The following is a 20878-nucleotide window of genomic DNA, read 5'->3' as shown; positions in this document are numbered from 1 at the left end:
CTTCCCATATTATGTGTTACTTGTATGGAAAGCAATTCCATGGACAAAATACCGTATTTTTCGCCCTATAGGATGCACTTTTTCCCCTCCAAAAATGAAGGGGAAATGTGTGTGCATCCTATGGGGCGAATGCAGGCTTTCGCTGAAGCCTGGAGAGCGAGAGGCATCGGTGCGCACTGACCCCTCTCGCTCTCCACGCTTCGGGAAGCTATCCGCAAGCCTTGGGAGCCTGGCGAGAGTGCCTGCCGGGCTCCCAAGGCTTGCAGGCAGCAGCCTGCAGCCCAAAGCATGGGGTGCACTCCGGAGTGCGCCCGGTGCTTCGCGCAAATGTCCGCAAGCCTTGCGAGCCCAGCGGGAGTTCCCGCCGGGCTCACAAGGCTTGCAGGCAACAGCCTGTTCTGGGGGCTGGGGACGGTAGAAGCTTGGACTTCCCCCGCCCCCAGCCCCGCAAGCAAGCTCCGGGAGTGAGGGCGAGGTTGTGCAACCTCACCATCGCTCCCGGACCCGTTCTGGGGGCTGGGGTCAAGGGAAGCTCAGGCTTCCCCCGCCCCCAGCCCCACAAGCCCTGAGGCTAAAAACGAAGCCAGGACAGCTAGTGCGATCCATCCCACTCGCTGTCATGGCTTCTTTGCTCTTTGAGGCTCGGGGGGGGGATAATTTTTTCCCCTTTATTCCCCCCCAAAAAAAAAATTAGTGCGCCCTATGGGCCAGTGCGCCCTATAGGACGAAAAATACGGTAGTGGGAAACCCATACACAGATTGTCATATGTTACATGCACAAATGCATATTATCCATTGGATGTTCATGCGCCTGGAAGCTTCAGTTGATGTGTTTTTGTGTATACACACAAATACACATATACATGCACAGACGTACACACATAAACACACACAAAAAACACACACACACCTATTGGGAAGTGCCTGGTGCTACTTGGGAATTCTTAGAAACAAAAAATATTGTGATTTTTAAATGGATAGTGTAATCTGCGAGTTTGGAACCATCACATCAAAAAATAGGTGAAGTCACCTCAGTATTCAAATGGTGATGAAGTCTGCTGCCCCTACCTCAGGAACCCTTGTACTCAATTAAGTGATGAAATCTTGAGAGACAACCAAACCGATGCCAAAAAATGGGCATAGGTATCAAGCATTCTTCCACAGCAGCCACTTCTAAATGATTGACCAACTATAGGACAAGCAACTTAAGGTTGTTGTTGTTGTTGTTTAGTCGTTTAGTCGTGTCCGACTCTTCGTGACCCCATGGACCAGAACACGCCAGGCACCCCTGTCCTCCACTACCTCCCGCAGTTTGGTCAAACCCATGCTGGTAACCTCGAAAACACTATCCAACCATCTTGTCCTCTGTCGCCCCCTTCTCCTTGTGCCCTCCATCTTTCCCAGCATCAGTGTCTTCTCCAGGGAGTCTTCTCTTCTCATGAGGTGGCCAAAGTACTGGAGCCTCAGCTTCACGATCTGTCCTTCCAGTGAGCACTCAGGGCTGATTTCCTTAAGAATGGATGCGTTTGATCTTCTTGCAGTCCATGGGACTCTCAAGAGTCTTCTCCAGCACCATAATTCAAAAGCATCAATTCTTCGGCGATCAGCCTTCTTTATGGTCCAGCTCTCACTTCCATACATCACTACTGGGAAAACCATGGCTTTAACTATACGGACCTTTGTTGGCAAGGTGACATCTCTACTTCTCAAGATGCTGTCTAGGCCTGTCATTGCCCTTCTCCCAAGAAGCAGGCGTCTTTTAATTTCGTGGCTGCTGTCACCATCTGCAGTGATCATGGAGCCCAAGAAAGTAAAATCTCTCACTACCTCCATTTCTTCCCCTTCTATTTGCCAGCAACTTAAGGTATCAGTGTATAATCTTGTAAAAGTCTTTTGTTGGTAGTGTTTTAATAACAACTTCATCAGGTGCTGTACATGTAGAAAATATAAAAGAGATGGAATAGTTAAACCAGGATTCTTTATTGGGCCGACATCTTATATAATAAAGGAAGGTAACATGTCACCTGTTTAGAATTTGTAGGAATACATATCTACATAACATCAGCCAGACCTTCTTATTTCATACAGCTAGCTACAACACTGGCAGTATAGGCAGAGGCAGAGGGCCGATACTTTATCCCTGAGATATCATGCATCAACAGCCATGTAGACTGAAGCTTACACTAGGCCATCAGTTCTCTATTTCTGGCTGACAGCAGCTCTCGGCTGGTTGACCAGGAAACTATAAAGACAAGGAAAGGTTTCTTACAGTCCTTTTTTATTTCAAACTTTACAGAGAGAGGCTACAGAATCCAGCCTCTTGGATAACGGCATTGTCCCGAGTGAATCTCCATTCATCATCATCATCATCTCCTCTACGGGTACCACTAAGTGCCCTCTGTCTTTGAGCTCTTTGCTCTCCTACTTTTAAGGCTCGCCGGGTTCTGGGAGATGGTGGGTCTAGAATGCTTTCTAGTGACGTGTCAGCCAGCTGCTGCTCCAGCTCTGCCTGCTCCTCCTCTCCCATTATTTCCCAACTTTTCTCCTCATCTGCCTCTGAGCTGTGACCTCCCGCAAACCACTGTTGTGAATCTATAGAGTCTTCCTCCTCCCTGGAAGGGCCAGGATGGGGAGGGGGTCTCCACCACTCCTCCTCCTCTGCCCACCCCCTGACACTGGCTCTAGATGTGCACAATGAACCTACCTACCTTGACACAAGTAAATTATGGCAATCAGGTCAATGCATCCTGTTCCTTAATTCGTTGTATGTTCACATTAGCAGCTTAAAACACAGCAAATGTTTTGAGAGGACTGCAGCAAACAGCAGTATGTCAAGAAACTACAGGATTAATATTAATTGTAAATAACGTGTGAATGCAGCTTCAAAAACTAGCAGTGGAAACACTGGATTTGGATTAAGCAGTAATGGGAACATACCCTATCTATTAGGGAAACATGTGATCTCAGGTAAAAGTTATGGAGATGGGCCTTTTCCCTAAAGGCCAATGTTCATTATTCCTTATTACCACCCTCTCTCTCCATTGCATTGACCTAATCATAGCTCCGCAGGCGAATTTACAGCAAAATCATATTTCTATCAAGATGTATTAACAAATTCATTTTAAAGTAAACAAAAGAAAGATCTATAAAAGAATAATTAAAAATGAATTCGAGATAGAGTTTGTTTTCTCTCCATATATCTTATTTTTTGTTAAGCGTATAAATCCACCCAGAATTTTGTCACAGGATTCTACTTTAGACAGATTGGCTATGGAAGAACAGTATATTGTCTGGCTATCATTTATCAAAGAACTGTATATTATCTGCACTGGACATAACCTGGTTTTAATGCACAGAATTCCATTTGAGAACATTATACATGTTTCTGGGTGTACAATACCTGATGTGCAAATGTTCAGATTATTTGAATCACAAAAACTTTCTGGGAGGAAAATAGACATATTTGCTTTTCTGACAAGCATGTGGGGATGTTTTGTGTCATCAATAATCATTGCTGAATTTAAGCTAATACTGGCAGATTATTTTTATTTTTTTTATTTTATTATTTCTACACTGCCCTATAGCCAAAGGTATACAGGTGTGTTTTTTTAAGCATCTCAGTGGTATCACTTTAGTGAGTCTGACTCTTGAAGCCTTTTTACAAGCATGGCTATTACAGAGTTGTAGATGTGATGCCAGAGGTGGATGAGAAGGAGGAACCCCTTCTAAACCGAGTCAAGGCTTCTTTGCTGATGATGCCTCTTGTGACCAGGATCTTGAGGAAGTTGTTCCGGAACTTCTGCCCTATGAAGGCATATATGATGGGGTTTATGCAGCTGTGAGCAAATCCCAGGATTTCCGTACCCGAAAGGGCTGCATCAATGCTGTTGCGAAGGTCACAGGTTTCACCAATAGCTCCAGACCTCATTAATGTATCAAGAAGCAAAGAGATATTGTAGGGCAGCCAACAGACCAGGAAGACCAGCACCACAGCCAAGATGACTTTCATGGCCTTCTTTCTTTGACTGTTATTAGTCTGGTAGAGTCTGTGTACCGTCACACCATAGCAGAAGAGCATGATGATCAAGGGAAGAAAGAAGCCAAACGTTTGTGGCAGGATTCTCAGTTTCACCCTAATCTCAGATGTCTGATTCCCTTCAATATTTTCATAACAAACACACTTGTAGAAATCAGGTGGGAGGTAAGCCACACGGAAGATGATCCCAGGAAGGGAGAAGAGGAAGGAGAACAGCCAGATGCCAACGCAGACAAATTTGACCCAGCTCCTCTTCTGAGTGACTGCCCGAGTAGCATAAACGATTGCCAGGTAGCGATCCATGCTGATACAGGCCAGCAGGAGGATGCCGCTGTAGAAATTGACTTCCTTCAGGAGTGACAGGATTTTGCACATGGGAGTGCCAAAGATCCATTCATGCGCTCTTTCTACAGCCCAGAATGGCAAACTAAGTGCAAAGAGGAGATCAGCAATGGCGAGGTTCAGAAGATACACATCTGTGGCAGAACGGTTTCCTTTGTTGTAGGCAATCACCAGAACCACCAAGGAGTTTCCCACCAGGCTCAGAAGGCATGTGAGACCGTAGATGAATGCCACTAGGTACTTTAAAACATCTGGCGTAACATTAATTCTGCAAGGTGAGGCTGCTGCTGCTATACTGTTAGGGTCAAAGGTGCCGTAGACATCACTGTAATTACCATCTAGATAATAGTCCAAAAAATCCAGATCAGAAATCAGAACTGAATTTGCCATTATTGAGGTCTTGCTCTGGGCCTGTGTAGAGTATGAAACCAAAACAGACATATGAACGAGTTCATTAAGATCAGTGGGGTACATATTTGTTATATATGGGCCCAACCTAAGTTTAACCATTCTCAAAATGCTTGAGCATTTTAACACAGAAGTTAAAACTGCTGCATCTTAAATCCTGCATATCAGTCAATGTTATGCAAGAACCAAACAGTAGAGCTAAAAGGAACCTGGCACTCATCTAACAATTCCATTTCGTGCTCCCATTCAAAACCTGTTGCTAAACAGAGTAGTGTTGGGAATCCAGATTATACTGCATGCAGAAAACTCTGCCACAAGTGACAAGAGTTTGCTTTGGGACAGGAGTGGAATTGTCTTCAGGCTGATTCAGGGAGAGATCACTGAGGAAAAAGATCTACTTTTTTCTATCCATGCCCTCCAATATCTCACTGTTCAAAATCAGGATGCTCCATTTTTGGTCCTGAGCTCTTGGGGGAACCAGCTGACTCTTGCAGGAGGAGGTTCCCCATCACTGGTGTGTGAAAACATATAAGTGGCTGGCTTTTCCACACACACACACAAAATTGCATTGATTTGATAAAACCAACCAGGCTTCTTTCCACACCAGAGCTTTCTGATAACATAGATATGGTAGGTCAATTCCAGACAGATTCCAACTATGTAGGTTGAATGTGTGGCCATTTCTCCTACTTTTCCTAATGAAAACAAAGACTGGGTTTTCTATCATTCCACAGAGGCCATAGATTGCAGCAACAGGGACATAATTTAATTATTAAAAGCATATTTTGTTCCCAAGAAGGGATGCGAGTGGCACTGTGAGTTAAACCACAGAGCCTAGGACTTGCCGATCAGAAGGTCAGTGGTTTGAATCCCCGCAACGGGGTGAGCTCCCGTTGCTCGGTCCCTGCTCCTGCCAACCTAGCAGTTCAAAAGCACATCAAAGTGCAAGTAGATAAATAGGTACCGCTCCAGCGGGAAGGTAAAACGGCATTTCCGTGCGCTGCTCTGGTTCACCAGAAGCAGCTTCGTCATGCTGGCCACATGACCCGGAAGCTGTACGCCGGCTCCCTCGGCCAATAAAGTGAGATGAGCGCCACAACCCCAGAGTCGGCCATGGCTGGACCTAATGGTCAGGGGTCCCTTTACCTTTACCTTGTTCCCACGAGGATTGTGCCTCCTTTTCAAAACTCTTTTAAGTTTTCTCTAGTTTTATTTATACCCCTTCCTTTCATTTCTGTTAGCGTTTATTGTGCTTATTTTTAAAAATGTGTCATCGATTTTGGATATCTGTGATTCCTGCACGCAACAAGGGCTCGCATAGGTACTAAAGCAGCCAAAAAATAAAATAACGTATGGGAATTTCTGCAATAGGGGGATTATTTGGAAAATATTGGGTGCTTCCAGATGACCTCTTTACTGAGCATTCAAAGCTTCATTGCTCCAAAGTTTTATGGTGCTTTCCCCTGTCATTTTCCTTATACTGTAACAAAAAATCAAAAATTGTGCAACATGAATTTGCCAGTACAGTGGTACCTCGGGTTAAGAACTTAATTCGTTCTGGAGGTCCATTCTTAACCTGAAACTGTTCTTAATCTGAGGTACCACTTTAGCTAATGGGGCCTCCCACTGCTGCCGCATGATTTCTGTTCTCATCCTGAAGCAAAGTTCTTAACCCGAGCTACTATTTCTGGGTTAGCCGAGTCTGTAACCCGAAGCGTCTGTAACCCGAGGTACCACTGTACGTGATTGAGTCTCTCCCTAAAATAGGACATGTCTGGAGGGGTTTATTGTCTGTTCTGAGGACCAACCAGGGCTTTTTTCAGCTAGAACTCACCGGAGCTCAGTTCCAGCACCTTTAAGATGGGCACCATTATAAGAGAAGAAGGGAGGCTCTCATGGTGAGTTCCAGAACATTTTTGTCTAGAAAAATAGCACTGGAGCAACTAATGCACCATGTTTTCCTTTTATGAGGCTAAAGTACATGTGGTGAAGAATTTGGTATCTGTGTACACCAGAGGTAGACAGCATGGTGCTCTCCTTTTATCTTGGACTTCATCTCCCATTTGCTCCATTCCTCATTTCCCAATGGTCAGGGATGATAGGCGTTGTAGTTCAGCATTATCTGGAGAGCATCACATTGGCTACATCTGGCGTATACTACACACCATCATATGTGAAAACAGATCAAGTGTTTATTTTTATGTGATAAATTCGAAACACCTGTCATAACCACTGCCAAACATACACACATGCTGTTTTGCTCTCTTCCTGTGGAGAGCATATGTCTGTGTAGCAAAACTACATGTGTGAAGTTTCACCTTTACGGCAATGTGGGGAAATCTGTGCCAATAACTTGGTTGCTTTTGCTGTTGTTGCAATAGGAAGTGTGAGCACACCTCTTTCTCAAGATGCACAGCATGTTTGCTGTAGCAGGTCTGCCATGCAAGTCTCATTCCTGAGGTCTGCGTTAATACCCAATGCATAAAGTTTTTCCTACATGGACCTTTGTTCTCTGCTTTAAGGCTAGGAAACAACCAACACTGGAGAGATGACTCCTTTCAGTATATATTCAAAATCCAGATTGACTCATTTATGTGCAAAAAAAGATCAACCTATAGTGACATTTCCTGATATTCTTATATTTCATATGATTTGTAAAATTAGTCTGGTGATGAGTTCAATGTAGATTTGGACATTCTGCTTCTAAAATGCTGTTGTAACATGGGAGTGAACAGAAATGATTTGGCTCAGAAGCTGCCACTGAGATAGCCTCCTGTTGCGATTTAATGCTTCTCTGGGCTGACACTGTAAACTCCCTTTTACTCGCTGGTCCAATGGAATACCCCATAATTGCTACATAGCCAGGCACTACATGACAGTTTGGTCTGTATCCCTGATGCATGCTGCAAAGAGTCGGGGGGAAATGCGTGGTACATTGCAATGCCAGTCTGTGTAATCACGAAGTCCTAGAAAATGCATGAGGAGACTCATGCAGAGGTGTAGCTGCTGTTGAATACCTGACAATGATTTCCTGTATAAACAGGTCTCTCCTGTGGAGGCAGCTTTACTTTCGGGGTGTGTGAGTGTGAGTGTGATGAGTGTACTATTAGCTGCTTCCTTTAAGAATATAAGAGCAGCATCTTTTCCCCTTCACCTTTCTCTGTTTTCCCCAGTCAAAATTTATGCTGTAAGCTCTATGAGGCCAGGAACCTGTCCTTTTGGCTTATGAGGGGTAGCAGCAACAGCTGTAGTAAATAGTTGTTGCAGTTGTTGATAATGATGATGCTGTCTATAGCTCATCATCACTTGCAGAATCCTCTAGATAGCTGTTCCACCTCAGAAGTCATTCTGTATTAGTTCCAAATATGTGAGCTACTTATAATCATCTACCCCAGATCAGGTAAGGTAAAAGGACCCCTGACCATTAGGTCCAGTCATGACCGACTCTGGGGCTCATCTCGCTTTATTGGCCGAGGGAGCCAGCGTACAGCTTCCGGGTCATGTGGCCAGCATGACTAAGCCGCTTCTGACGAACCAGAGCAGCGCATGGAAACATCGTTTACCTTCCCGCCGGAGCAGTACCTTTGACGTGCTTTTGAACTGCTAGGTTGGCAGGAGCAGGGACTGAGCAACAGGAGCTCACCCTGTAGCGGGGATTCGAACCGCCGACCTTCTGATCAACAAGTCCTTGGCTCTTTGGTTTAACCCAAAGCGCCACCCGCGTCCCCACCCCACATCAGAGACAGCTGCAATTCAGTATCAGGTGCATCACTTTGTATTCAAAATTATCTATTATTATTATTATTATTATTATTACTACTACTACTACTACTGCATTATTATTATTATTATTTTCCCTGCCTTTCATCCCAAAGTCCCAGGATGGGCTACAACAATTATAACACAACATTAATATTTAAACACACAGTATTAGACATCTCTGTGTGTATTTTGTTTCCGCTTATTCTTTAAAATTGGAAATACTGTATGCTCAATTGCAAGAAAACTATGATCAGTGCTGTAATATCACATGCAAAATGGGTTTTAGACTGGTATAATTTAATATGCTGTTCCAAATAATATTTAGTAAGATTTGAGTCTGCCGACTGACATCGCAATACAAGACAGATACAATCATCATGATGAACAGTGAGGATCACACCGTCAAAATGCTACAGCAACTTAACTTTTATCATCTAGCTTGTTAGACATTTATGTAGAACTTTAGCACTCTGGAATACCAAGTTTTGCCTATCAATGCATTGTTCCCAATATATTAATGTATTGTCCTTATCATCATTCTCATCTTCAGCCTCAGTCCTATGCAGAGTTAGGCAGACTCATCCACTTACCTGCCTGCTTTAGGGAATCGTCTTGAGGACACCAGCATGTGGTGCTGAAAGTTCGGGTTTTCTAGGAGGAACTGGCCTTTGCAAAACTTCCCTCCACAGAGCACATCAAACCCTTCGTTACATTACCTAAGAGGCGGGGTGAGGAATGGCCTGTGGATGACTATAACAGGAAACAGCTCCAACTGTGAGAAGTATACTAGTAGGTGGCTTGCTCAGTTCCTTCACTTTGATAACCCCAACAAGATACTAGTTCGCAGTGCATTACCTGCAAACTTCCCCTGTATGCGAAGACAGGCTCTGGTGGATTGAGCAAATGAGACCAATAGTGGGTCCATTGGTGAAGAAGGCAGTTTCTGCACATGCTATAGAGGGAAGTGAGGGGCAGATAGGGCTTGTCAACCTGGATAGGTAGCTCATCTAGGAGAAGGAAAACACTGTTCCTAAACCTCCACTGCCTTATGGGAAATTTTTGGGAGAACAAAAGGATAAAGAGTAAACCCTACATAAATCACGTTTACCAACCCCCCATCAAATTATGGCTAAGTGCCTATCCACAAAATCCTACTGCAACCATGTAGTGCAAATTCTTGGTGTTACACAGCAGGATTTGTGAGGTCCACATCTGAGAACCAGGGCTGTGCAGGAGAAACACAGATTGATGTAAAGCTTGGAGACTTGCGTTCCACCACTGCCTTTATCTCTCAACCTCACTCTCTAAATGTAAAAACAAATTAAAGTGACTTAGGGCTCATGCCAATGAGCTATTCATTTATTCAGACTTGCTTGCACAAAGCTTACACAGAGGTTAGATTATCGGCATGCGCACACCCACACCCACACCCACCCTAACTGGTGTTTTCTCATAGGCATATTCTTGAGCCTGTCAGTGACACAGTAACAGTGCAATAGTAGTGGTTTTATACCAGACTGTCCATGCATCATTCCACTTTATTCGTTGTTCTGTGACACTTCCCCAGAGTTACTGCATTATTGCCATGTGGAGGGGCACTCTTATGCTATAGTGAAGGGGTGGCCAACTTCCAAGACACTGCGATCTACTCACAGAGTTAAAAACTGCCAGTGATCTACCCCCTTTTTTGGGGTTCAGGTCAAAAATCTTGAGCTTTTTTTTAGGGGAGCCAAAGTTGTTGAGCTTCTTTGGGGGGAGCCAGTGATCTACCAGTGATCTACCACAGAAGTCCGGTGATCTACCGGTAGATCACGATCTACCTGTTGGACGTGCCTGCATAGTGCAACAAAAGTGAAACAAAAGAACTGCAGAATTCTGCTACAAAAAGTTACAGGCGGAAAGCTATGGCAGCTGCATCCATTGGAAATAAAGCTTTATATAACCATGGATTATTACTCTGTATTAATTATGGATTATTATTCTAATAATGGATGTTGGAATTTCTTGGAGATAAAGTCATTATACTGGACTAGAGGAAGACTATTATTAACTTTTAGCAATAATAACAATTGAGGAGCCCCTTTTGGACGTTTTGTGTGGAAAGGGAGATGAATGAGATACCTGGGGTTGAAGATTGGAAAAATACTGCCTAGCGGATTGACGAGCAGAGTGGTATTACCTTGGAATACAGCTGGATACTATTCTGAACGCTGAATATTTTGAATAATGTTTATACACATAATTGACAGACGGAGAATCAGAAGTCCAATTTATTTCCTTCTCGTTGCTCTCTTTCCTTTTATTTTTCATGAGCTTTACTTCTTGTGTTTTCTCTTTCTTCTTCTATCCACTTTACTTTTGCTTTTGTTTTGTTTTGTTTTTTGAGGTCCTCTACTATGGGTTAATGAGGGCACACACAAGAAGGTGATGGATGGAAGGTGAAAAACCCTGCGTGAGAGACAGGGAAGGGTCTCCCAGGGTGCGAGGTTAGGAAAAGGGAAGCTCCCAGGCACTGGCAGAGGAAGAGGAGTGCGGGGGGGAGCGCACCGCACCTGGCAGCGCGATCCCGGTGGGGTGCCATTGCAGCTGCTCCCCCGGCCGCGCTGGGTGCCATGCCTCTGCAGGCGGCATGCCACGCCCCCAGGATACATGTCACGCCCCTGCGGACAGCGCGCCACACCCCTGGGACGTGCGCCAGCCCTGCCCCTACCTGCTCTCCGCCCCCCGGTGCTGAAGCATGAAGCTCCGCCACTGCTTCCAGGTGAGAGCTGGGAGGGTCCACCCCCTTTTATGTGAGACAAGATCTACAGTGGTACCTTGGGTTACAGATGCTTCAGGTTACAGACTCTGCTAACCCAGAAATAGTAACTCGGGTTAAGAACTTTGCTTCAGGATGAGAACAGAAATTGCACAATGGCGGCTCGGGTGGCAGCAGGAGGCCCCATTAGCTAAAGTGGTGCCTCAGATTAAGAACATTCAGGTTAAGAACGGACCTCCAGAACGAATTAAGTTCTTAACCCGAGGTACCACTGTACTTCTGATAGAGGGCTTTGTATTTTCTTCTTCTTTCTCTTTTCTTTTCTTTTTTGTTGATTTCTTTTTTTACATTTTTATTTAGCTTAATCTGTTTTTTATTGTGTTCCATGCTGAAAAGTTTCAATAAAAAATAAATTTACAGGAAACAAAGCTGTATAGCTGCCCCAAAACGTTTGCCAGTGTGAATGGTGCTGAAAGCGGGCTTGCATATAACCATCTCGATACCATCAAATCATCATGAATGCACAATAAAAAGGGATGTCTGAGAGGGGTCTTTGTTGAGCATTCATTCTGACTTACTTGTTGGGTGGTTATGCAACAACGAGCATTCATCTTGCATTCGTCCTCATTTCCTAGTAAGGTATTTACCCATGGATTTGCCAGGTCAGGAGCATCTCAGACCCTGGGGTTTCAGGGCCCAGATATGAGACCTAAGGGCCCCAGTGATGCCACCGTGTCAGGCTTTAGAGAATCTGATCCCTCCCATGGTGGCAGCCAAGAAGCAGATAAACAAGAGGAGTTCTTACCAAGTAATTTATTCCATAATTCACAGAGAGACACAAAAGAATGCGGTCTCCCTAAGATAATGGCATTGCTTCGAGTAAAGTCCAACCCCCTCTGTCTCTTCTATTTTACGCCACTCTTGCGTCGGCTAATCTGGGCTTTCTGTCTCTGAGCTTTCTGTTCCACTATCCTCAATGCTTGCCTGGTCCTAGGTTAGGGAGAGGTCAGGAATGCTCTCCAAAGACACCGAGTCTGTCAGCTGTCTCTCCCCTGGTGTTTCTTCTTCCTGCTTCCTCTCTCAATATTTCCCAGCTTTTCCCCTCTGCAGCCTCTGAACTATGACCTTCTGCAAACCACTGTTCTAAATCTATACTGTCCTCCTGTTCCTGGGAAGGTTCAGAAGAAGGGGGGCAGCCCCCACCATTCCTCCTCTGTCCAACCCCTGACACACAGAGGCAGGTCATAGTGATGTCATTAAGCACAACACATTAAGCATCAACTACAGGCACTGAGAGCAAGTCATTCAAATAGAACACATGAAGTCTAACAAATGTGCAAATACATCACTAGTTGGAAATTAAAATAGAAACTTTAGTGTTCCTACATCCAGCTGAAATGAGGGGGTCATTTTTTTCCTCACCTGCCAATACAGCCTATGCTTCTTGGGGACTGCTCTTGTGAAAAGTCACTGCCAATGATGCAATTGCTGTTCCGTACTGTAAGCATTTAATTTCCTTCTGAACTCCCTGTATCTAGACACACACCCCTACACTTATGCCATTATGCAATTTTTTATTCTTTTGGATGCCACAAGATATTATTGCTTGTTCAGAAAACAACAACAAAGAAAAGACATTTAAGAGTTCATAAGAAAACATAATAACAACAACATACAATATTGCTTGCAGTGCAGGGTTACCTTTCTGACATATACAGTATATCAATCTGGCAGAAGTGGAAGCATAGTTATCTCAGATTTTTATTTATTTATTTACATATTAAAAATATATATGTATAAACTTCTGTTCAGAAAAGGGCAGTTTACAACAATCATACATAAAACCACGTGATAACAACCATATGAAAAAATAAAATCAGAGGTCAACTAAGTATTGCAGAAGGATGTTTTCTATATTGCGAGCAAAAGCTTGGCAGCATACAAATGTTTTCAGAGGTGTTTAAAAACTAGAACAGAAATCAATATTTAATTTTAGCATAGTATGAAGAACAGTTGCACAGAAAGAAAGAAACAAAATTCAAATTATTTTTTGTTACAAGATTAAGGGTTACCATAAAGTGTTAAAAAACATAAAAATCTGTTTTCTAATTAATGTGAGTGTAGAAACAGGACTGTTTGTGCCAAAGGATGTGTTTAAAGTATTTGCTAGAGGGTTCGTGACTGACTTTAAGCATAGCACTGCAGTTTACAGCAGAAACATATTTCTATCAAGATGTATAAATATATTCGATTTAAAGTATACTAAAGACAGATCTATAAAATAATGAATTAAAAGTAGAAAGGGAATGTAGTTTGCCTACTCTCTATATATCACATTTTTACTTAACCACATATAAAATGGCTACATCCACTCAAAGTTTTGTCACAGCATTCTACTTTAGACAGAATGGTGGTAAGAGAACAGGAGATTGTTTGGACATTGTTTATAAGGAACTCTATATTAGCACTGCTGAATCTCCACTAATACTGGCAAAAATAGTGGCTGTTATTTTTTAGCATTTCAGTTGTATCATCTTATTGGACCTGATTCTTGAAATCTACAAAGACCTTCATTGTAACAGTGGCTGGACAAACTCTGTCTTGAGTGTTTCTCCCTTTTTTTCTTCCCCCCAACCTATTACAGAGTTGTAGAGGTGATGCCAGAGGTGGATGAGGAACCCTTTCTAAACCGAGTCAAGGCATCTTTGCTGATGATGCCTCTTGTGACCAGGATCTTGAGGAAGTTGTTGCGGAACTTCTGCCCTATGAAGGCATATATGATGGGGTTTACGCAGCTGTGAGCAAATCCCAGGATTTCAGTACCCGAAAGGGCTGCATTGATGTTGCGGTGGCGGCTGCAGCTTTCAGCAATAGCTGCCATCCTCATCAAGGTATCAGCAAGCAGAGAAATATTGTAGGGCAGCCAACAGACCAGGAAGACCAGCACCACAGCCAAGATGACTTTCATGGCCTTCTTTTTTTGACTGTTCTTGGTCTGGTAGAGTCTGTGTACCGTCACACCATAGCAGAAGAGCATGATGATCAAGGGAAGAATGAAGCCAAATGTTTGTGGCAGGATTCTCAGTTTCACCCTCATCTCAGATGTTTGATTCCATCCAATATTTTCATAACAAACCCATTTCATCTTCTCAGTTGGCAAGAAAGCCTCATGGAAGATAATTACAGGAAGGGCGAGGATGAGGGAGAGCAGCCAGATACCAAGACAGACAAATCTGACCCAGCTCCTCTTCTGAGTGACTGCCCGAGTAGCATGAACTATTGCCAGGTAGCGATCCATGCTGATACCGGCCAGCAGGAGGATGCCACTGTAAAAGTTGACTTCCTTCAGGAGTGACAGGATTTTGCACATGGGAGTGCCAAAGATCCATTCATGCGCTCTATCTACAGCCCAGAAAGGCAAGGTGAGGGCAAAGAGGAGATCAGCAATGGCGAGGTTCAGAAGATACACATCAGTGACAGAACGGTTTCCTTTGCTATAGGCAATCACCAGAACCACCAGGGAGTTCCCCACCAGGCTCAGAAGGCATGTCAGGCCATAGATGAATGCCACTAGGTATTTGAACACAGGTGGCATAACATCGATTCCGCAGGGTGCTTTTGCTGCTACGCTGTTAGGGTTGAAAGTGCCGTAGTCACTGTAATTAGCGTCTAGATCTAGGTCCGAAAGATCCAAATCAGAAAGCACAAATGTATTTGCCATCCTTGAAGTCTTGCTGTGGACCTGCATAGAGTTTGAAGCCAAAACAGACACATGAACAAGTTCATTAAGATCAATAAGTTATGTATCTGTTATACATGGATCAGATTTACCAGTGTCATTTTCAAAATGCTTCAAAAAGTTACAGCTCACCAGAAGTAAAACACACATGGCTCCATATTGGTATCTTATTTTTTTAAAAAAATAATATTTATTAAAAGTTTAAAGATTACAGATAGAAGTAAAAAAAGAGAAAAAGTAAACAATACAAATCAATACATTACAATACATAAAGAGAAAAACAAAAGAAAAACAAAAGACACAATACATCAAAACAAAAACAAAAGCAAAAACAATTAAAAACACATCCAATATTTCCATATCTTTGTCTTTCATTAACTTGTTTCATCGACCTCCTCACACCTCCCTTTTTTGTATTCTAGTTATTAATTATTTCAGCAAATCCTTTCCATCTTTCACTGTTTTCTGTCATTTAATTGTCTTGATTTATTTTAACCTTATCTTACCATTAAAACCCTAAAACTTATTTAAACTTAACTCCTTATAACGTTTCTACTAAAGCCATGTAATTTCATTCCAACATTTTTCTAACACTCATTAATTTTACAATATTTCTCTAAATAAATTTTAAACTTTTTTCCAATCTTCTTTCACCGTCTCTTCTCCCTGGTCTCGGATTCTGTCAGTCCTTTCTATCAATTCCATATGGTCCATCAACCTGGTGATCTTCTGTCCGAGGCTCTTAACTCTTTTCCATGTCCCTTCTGCAGATCTTCTTCATATTTATACATGCACTTTACTTTATCTTCTGCTGATCTTGTTCTTAATTTCCATCCTTTGGCACTGAGGAGTAGATCTCGGGGAAACTCCAACCTAACAATGTCTTTATTCCTTCTCGACAGGTCAGCCCATTCTCCATAGTCAAAACTAAAGTCCATAAGATATTTCAGAGCGTGTTTCAAAATCCCTCCGAAGCTAAAGGCCCCCACAACTCCAATCTCCCCCTGACCCAAATCCAGATCCCAAAAGCCAGAGCATCCCTGCATAAGGGGATCTATCCAACTTTCCTTCTCCAATCCAAGCGGGACTCCATCCCTCCAAATCTGGCTTTCTCTAAATTCAATCGTAGAAGGCAACAGGTTATATTCATCAAATTGCCTCTGAACGACTGGGGCTCTCTCCACTTGTATTACTTGAGGTTCAACAACAGCTTTCTCCACAACTTGCCATGTCAAAGTGGATTCCTGAATCGATTCCTGAGAGGTTTCTGTATAGGTATTCACAGGAACCTCACACAGAAATCAAACATTTCCCTTCATTCATTCTATCTAAGAGGTTAAATGCAACTAAAAGTGAAACACTGAAAAATTATTAAAACCAAAAATATACATCTTGCGTCTCTGATTCTTATGTCAGGAGGCTTACAGCATGCCTGCGAGGTAGTCCATTGTTAATATTGAATTCCCACAGTTCTCATGTTAAGGAGAATATAGGATAACCAGCCTCATGTACCCCAAATACTTAAGTCTGATTAATTCATGAAGGGGTTAATTGTCCAGTCAGACTTAGCTATGCCCTTACCTTGGGAGGAAATGGGCAATCAAGTCTTTGTTAGTCTTAGTCTACCTGTGAACTAAGCATGTAAGGAGGTTTGCAGCTCAGCCTCATAGCTTTTACCAACCTCTTGGTAAGGATTTAGGAAGTTTTATCCCTTTGTAACTAAGCTACGTTTTACTGCCTGTGCAACTTTTCTGCTTGGTGTATGAAAAAGCACATGAATCTGACCTTTGGAGAGTTTGTTAGTAAATCATTTTTTAACCTACCAAATGTTTGGTCTTTTCCTATGCTGGGGAAAGAGGAAGAATTTGGATTATTTTTTTAAGAGGACATGTTGGAACTCACTTGGAAGAGCATACTTTAAAGGTCTAACAGCCTATATATATTCACCCTTCACTTTGTTGCATATTTTGTGACTTTAAATCTCTGCTGGGGACTATTTTGTGGGGTGGGGTGGAAAATGAGGTGAAGAGGAAATGACACAAAGTTTTCTGGGAATGGCATTTAAGGAAAGGCACAAAGGAAAATGATGGTGCAGCTTGGGGATAAGTAATGTGGCCTGGGGAAAGTGTCAATGTCCAGAGAGACATTTGGCCCCAGCCTGAGGTGCCGCCTCTCTTAGGTATGAGAATATATACTTGCCTGCCTTTTCCAAAAAATTGGCTTGATTTGATGCAGCTAACCAGGCTTCCTTTCATACAAAAGCGGAATTTTATGGCAACATAGATATGGTAGCTAGAGTCTAGAGAGATCCCAGCTATACAATTTGAATGCCGGGCCATTGATTCCCAATTCATTTGCAGCAAAGTGACATGACATTGCTTCAACCCTTTCTAGGATTTTTTCTCGTCACGTTCCTTATCACAGAAATCAGATCTTTTTGAGAAGTTGGTTTATTGTACCTACGGGACCGCCTCTCCTGGTATGCCCCACAGAGAAACTTACGGTCTTCAAATAAAAACATCTTGAAGGTCCCAGTCCACAGAGAAGTTAGGCTGGCCTCAACTAGAGCCAGGGCTTTTTCGGCTGTGGCTCCGATCTGGTGGAACACTCTGTCACAAGAGACCAGGGCCCTGCGGGACTTGACATCTTTCCGCAGGGCCTGCAAGACAGAGCTGTTCCACCAGGCCTTTGGCCAGGGCACAGCCTGACTCCCTCCCTCGGCAATCTTCGCGGAGCTCTGGCCCAATGGTTGCCCGTGGCTTGAATTAATTAATTTTATAATGAATGATTTTAGAGTGTTGTTTATGCTGTACTTTTGTACTGTCTTATTGTTGTTAGCCGCCCTGAGCCCGGCTTTGGCTGGGGAGGGCGGGATATAAATAAAATTTATTATTATTAATTATTATTATTATTATTATTAATTATTATTATTATTATTATGCAAGACCTCCCAATGAATCATTATGTGCAACTTGAATTTGCCAGTATGTAATTGAATCCTACCCAAAAATAACAACCATCTCTCTACTGTGAGGACCACCTCACTTACCACACATTCCCTTTGCAATATGAACCGTGGTAGGGAAATTGATATCTGTGTACACCAGGGCAAGTCAACATAATGCTCTTCTTTGGCCTTTGACTCCATTTCTCATCAGCCCCAGCCAGCATGGCCAATGGTCATAGATGATGTGTGTTGTAATCCAGCATTATCTGCAGAGCACCACATTGGCTACATCTGGTATATACTGCATACCATCATATGTGAAAACAGATCAAGTGTTTATTTTTATGGGATAACTTCGAAACACCTGTCATAACCACTGCCAAACATACACACATGCTATTTTGCTCTCTTCCTGTGGAGAGGATATGTCTGTGTAGCAAAACTACATGTGTGAAGTTTCATCTTTATGGCAATGTGGGGAAATCTGTGCCAATAACTTGGTTGCTTTTGCTGTTCTTGCAATAGGAAGTGTGAGCACACCTCTTTCTCAAGATGCACAGCATGTTTGCTTTAGCAGGTCTGCCATGCAAGTCTCATTTCTGAGGTCTGCATTAATACCCAGTGTAGCTGAAAACTATGGGCTGTTTCATGCATAAATATTTTCCTGCACTGACCTCTGTTCTCTGATTTAATGCTGAGAAACAGCCAATGCTGGAGAGATTACTCCTTTCAATGGATAATCAAAATCCAAGCTGACTCATTTATGGGCAAAGAAAAGTCAACCTATAGTGACATTCCCCAATACAGAGGTGTAGCAGGGTAAGGTGGTACCCGGTGCGGGGGGGAAAATGTCACCTCCCCCCCCCCCCCATCAATGACTCGAGGTAGGCTTAGGAGTCGCAGGCAGGCGGCGCACCGAATGTCACCCTGGGCGCGCCTTCCGCCCCCAACTCCCAAGCTTCCCCCTCAGCGATGACACCCAGGGCAGTTCGCCCCCCCCCCCCTTCCTACGCCTCTGCCCCAATATTCTTATTTTTTGTATGATTTATAAATTAAGTTGTGGTTTTGAGTTCAATATAAATTTGGACACCTTGGTAGGAAACAGAAATTGTTTGGCTTGGGAGCTTCCACTGAAATAGCTTCCTGTTGTGATTAGATGCTTCTTTGGACTGACAGTATAAACTCTCTCTTGCTCTGCTAGCTAGTCCAGTGGAATCCAGCACAATTGCTACATAGCCAGGCCCCACATGAGAGTTCAGTGTGCATCACTGAGTTTGAATGTTGCAAAGAGTTAATTGTGCAGAACGTTGCAATGCCTATCTCTGTAATGCAAATCACTAGAAAATTCACAAGGACACTCATGCAGAGGTGCAGCTGCTGTCTTTTTGACTTACGAAAAGCAAGGTATTGAGAGTGCTGTATGAGCAGCAGCTGTAGTAAATAATTGTTGCAATTGCTGCTGATAATTCTATCTCTATATCATCACCAGTTGCAGGATCCTTCTCTAAGCAGCCTTCCCCTCTCAGAAGTCATTCTGTACCAGTATCAGATCTGTGATCTCAATCTACCCCACATCAGAGATGTCTGATGTTCAGTATCAAGTGCATCACTTTGTATTCAAAATTATCCATCACTATATTATTATTATTATTATTATTATTATTATTATTATTATTATTGCCATCCCTTCACCATAAAGTCCCAGGATGGGCTACAACAATTACAACACAACATTAATATTAAAATCCAGTATCACATAGTATTGGACATCTCTGTGTGTATTTTGTTTCCTATTATTATTTAAAATTGGAAATATTGTATGGTCAGTTGCAAGATAAACTATGATCAGTGCTGTGATATCACATGTAAAATGGGTTTTAGAATGGTATAATTTAATATGCTGTTCAAAATAATATTTAGTAAGACTTGAGTCTGCCGACTGGCATCGCAATACAAGGCAGATACAATCATTATGATCAACAGTGAGGATCGCACCATCAAAATTCTACAGCTGCTTAACTTTTATTTCCTAGCCTGTTACACATTTATGTAGAACTTAAGCACCCTGGAATACCAAGTCTTGACTATCAATGCGTTATTCCCAATATATTAATATATTGTCCTTATCATCATTCTTATCCTCAACCTCAGTCCTATGCAGAGTTAGGCAGAGTCATCCACTTACCTGCCTGCTTTAGAGAATTGTCCTGAGAGCACAAAAAATGTGATGCTGAAAGTTCGTGTTTTCTAGGAGGAACTGGCCTTTGCAAAACTTCCCTCCAGAAAGCACACCAAGTCCTCCTTTCTATTACTTAAGAAGCTGGGTGAGGAATAGGCTGTGGAGGACTATAACAGGAAACAGCTCCAGCTGTGAGAAGTATACTAGTAGGGGACTCACTCAGTTCCTTCACTTTGATTACCCCAACATGATGCTGAACGTGGTTACTAGTTCACAGCTCCTTCCTTGCAGATCAAAGATCAAGCTGTTCAGTCTGATATAGTGCAGAAACTCATCTACTCCTGTAGACAGTGTTTAGAAAATCTGTCTGCATGCATTGAAAAATTCTAATGCAATCTTTGAAAATACTGTGATGGACTTCCATAACCATAAAAAGCATGTCCTGTTTCAGATCTGCAGGAGAGGGAAAAGCGTATTTTTAAGGACATTGTTGTTTATGATAGAGTTCAGGGGCTGCAACTGGAGGACATAACTGAAGGGTGTAGGGTAAATTGAACCTCCCTCTCTTTGAAAATGATGACGTATGATTCAAATGACCCCCCCCCCATTTTTATCACTGAATGTATATACAGTAGAAGGAGATTTGTGAGATTCAATGGTTTACCAATTTTGAACTGGAGTTGTTCTAAGTAGATAGTTAATTCTGT

The 20878-nt window shown here is 42.7% G+C and overlaps 2 protein-coding genes across 2 annotated transcripts; both read right to left on the bottom strand.

Annotated features, from left to right (window-relative positions):
- Positions 1–3329: 3329 nt before the first annotated feature.
- LOC114585260 (C-X-C chemokine receptor type 1-like) lies at positions 3330–4775 on the bottom strand. The gene has a single exon (XM_028707750.2). The coding sequence runs from the start codon at positions 4766–4768 to the stop codon at positions 3674–3676; it is 1095 nt and encodes a 364-aa protein (XP_028563583.1). The 5' UTR covers positions 4769–4775; the 3' UTR covers positions 3330–3673.
- An 8279-nt stretch (positions 4776–13054) lies between these two features.
- On the bottom strand, positions 13055–15040 carry LOC114590095 (C-X-C chemokine receptor type 1-like). The gene has a single exon (XM_028716459.2). It carries the CDS (start codon positions 15025–15027, stop codon positions 13945–13947), a length of 1083 nt encoding a protein of 360 aa, XP_028572292.2. The 5' UTR covers positions 15028–15040; the 3' UTR covers positions 13055–13944.
- Between the last annotated feature and the right edge of the window lie 5838 nt (positions 15041–20878).

Source organism: Podarcis muralis, chromosome 1 (genome assembly GCF_964188315.1).
Source record: "Podarcis muralis chromosome 1, rPodMur119.hap1.1, whole genome shotgun sequence".
Classification (NCBI taxonomy): Eukaryota; Metazoa; Chordata; class Lepidosauria; order Squamata; family Lacertidae; genus Podarcis; species Podarcis muralis.
The sequence above is the reverse complement of the archived record's forward strand: the minus strand, read 5'-3'. Positions and strand labels throughout refer to the sequence as shown.

Excerpts from the sequence above, each read along its gene's own strand:
- LOC114590095 (XM_028716459.2), bottom strand. The coding sequence starts at position 15,027 with ATGGCAAATACATTTGTGCTTTCTGATTTGGATCTTTCGGACCTAGAT.
- LOC114585260 (XM_028707750.2), bottom strand. The coding sequence starts at position 4,768 with ATGGCAAATTCAGTTCTGATTTCTGATCTGGATTTTTTGGACTATTAT.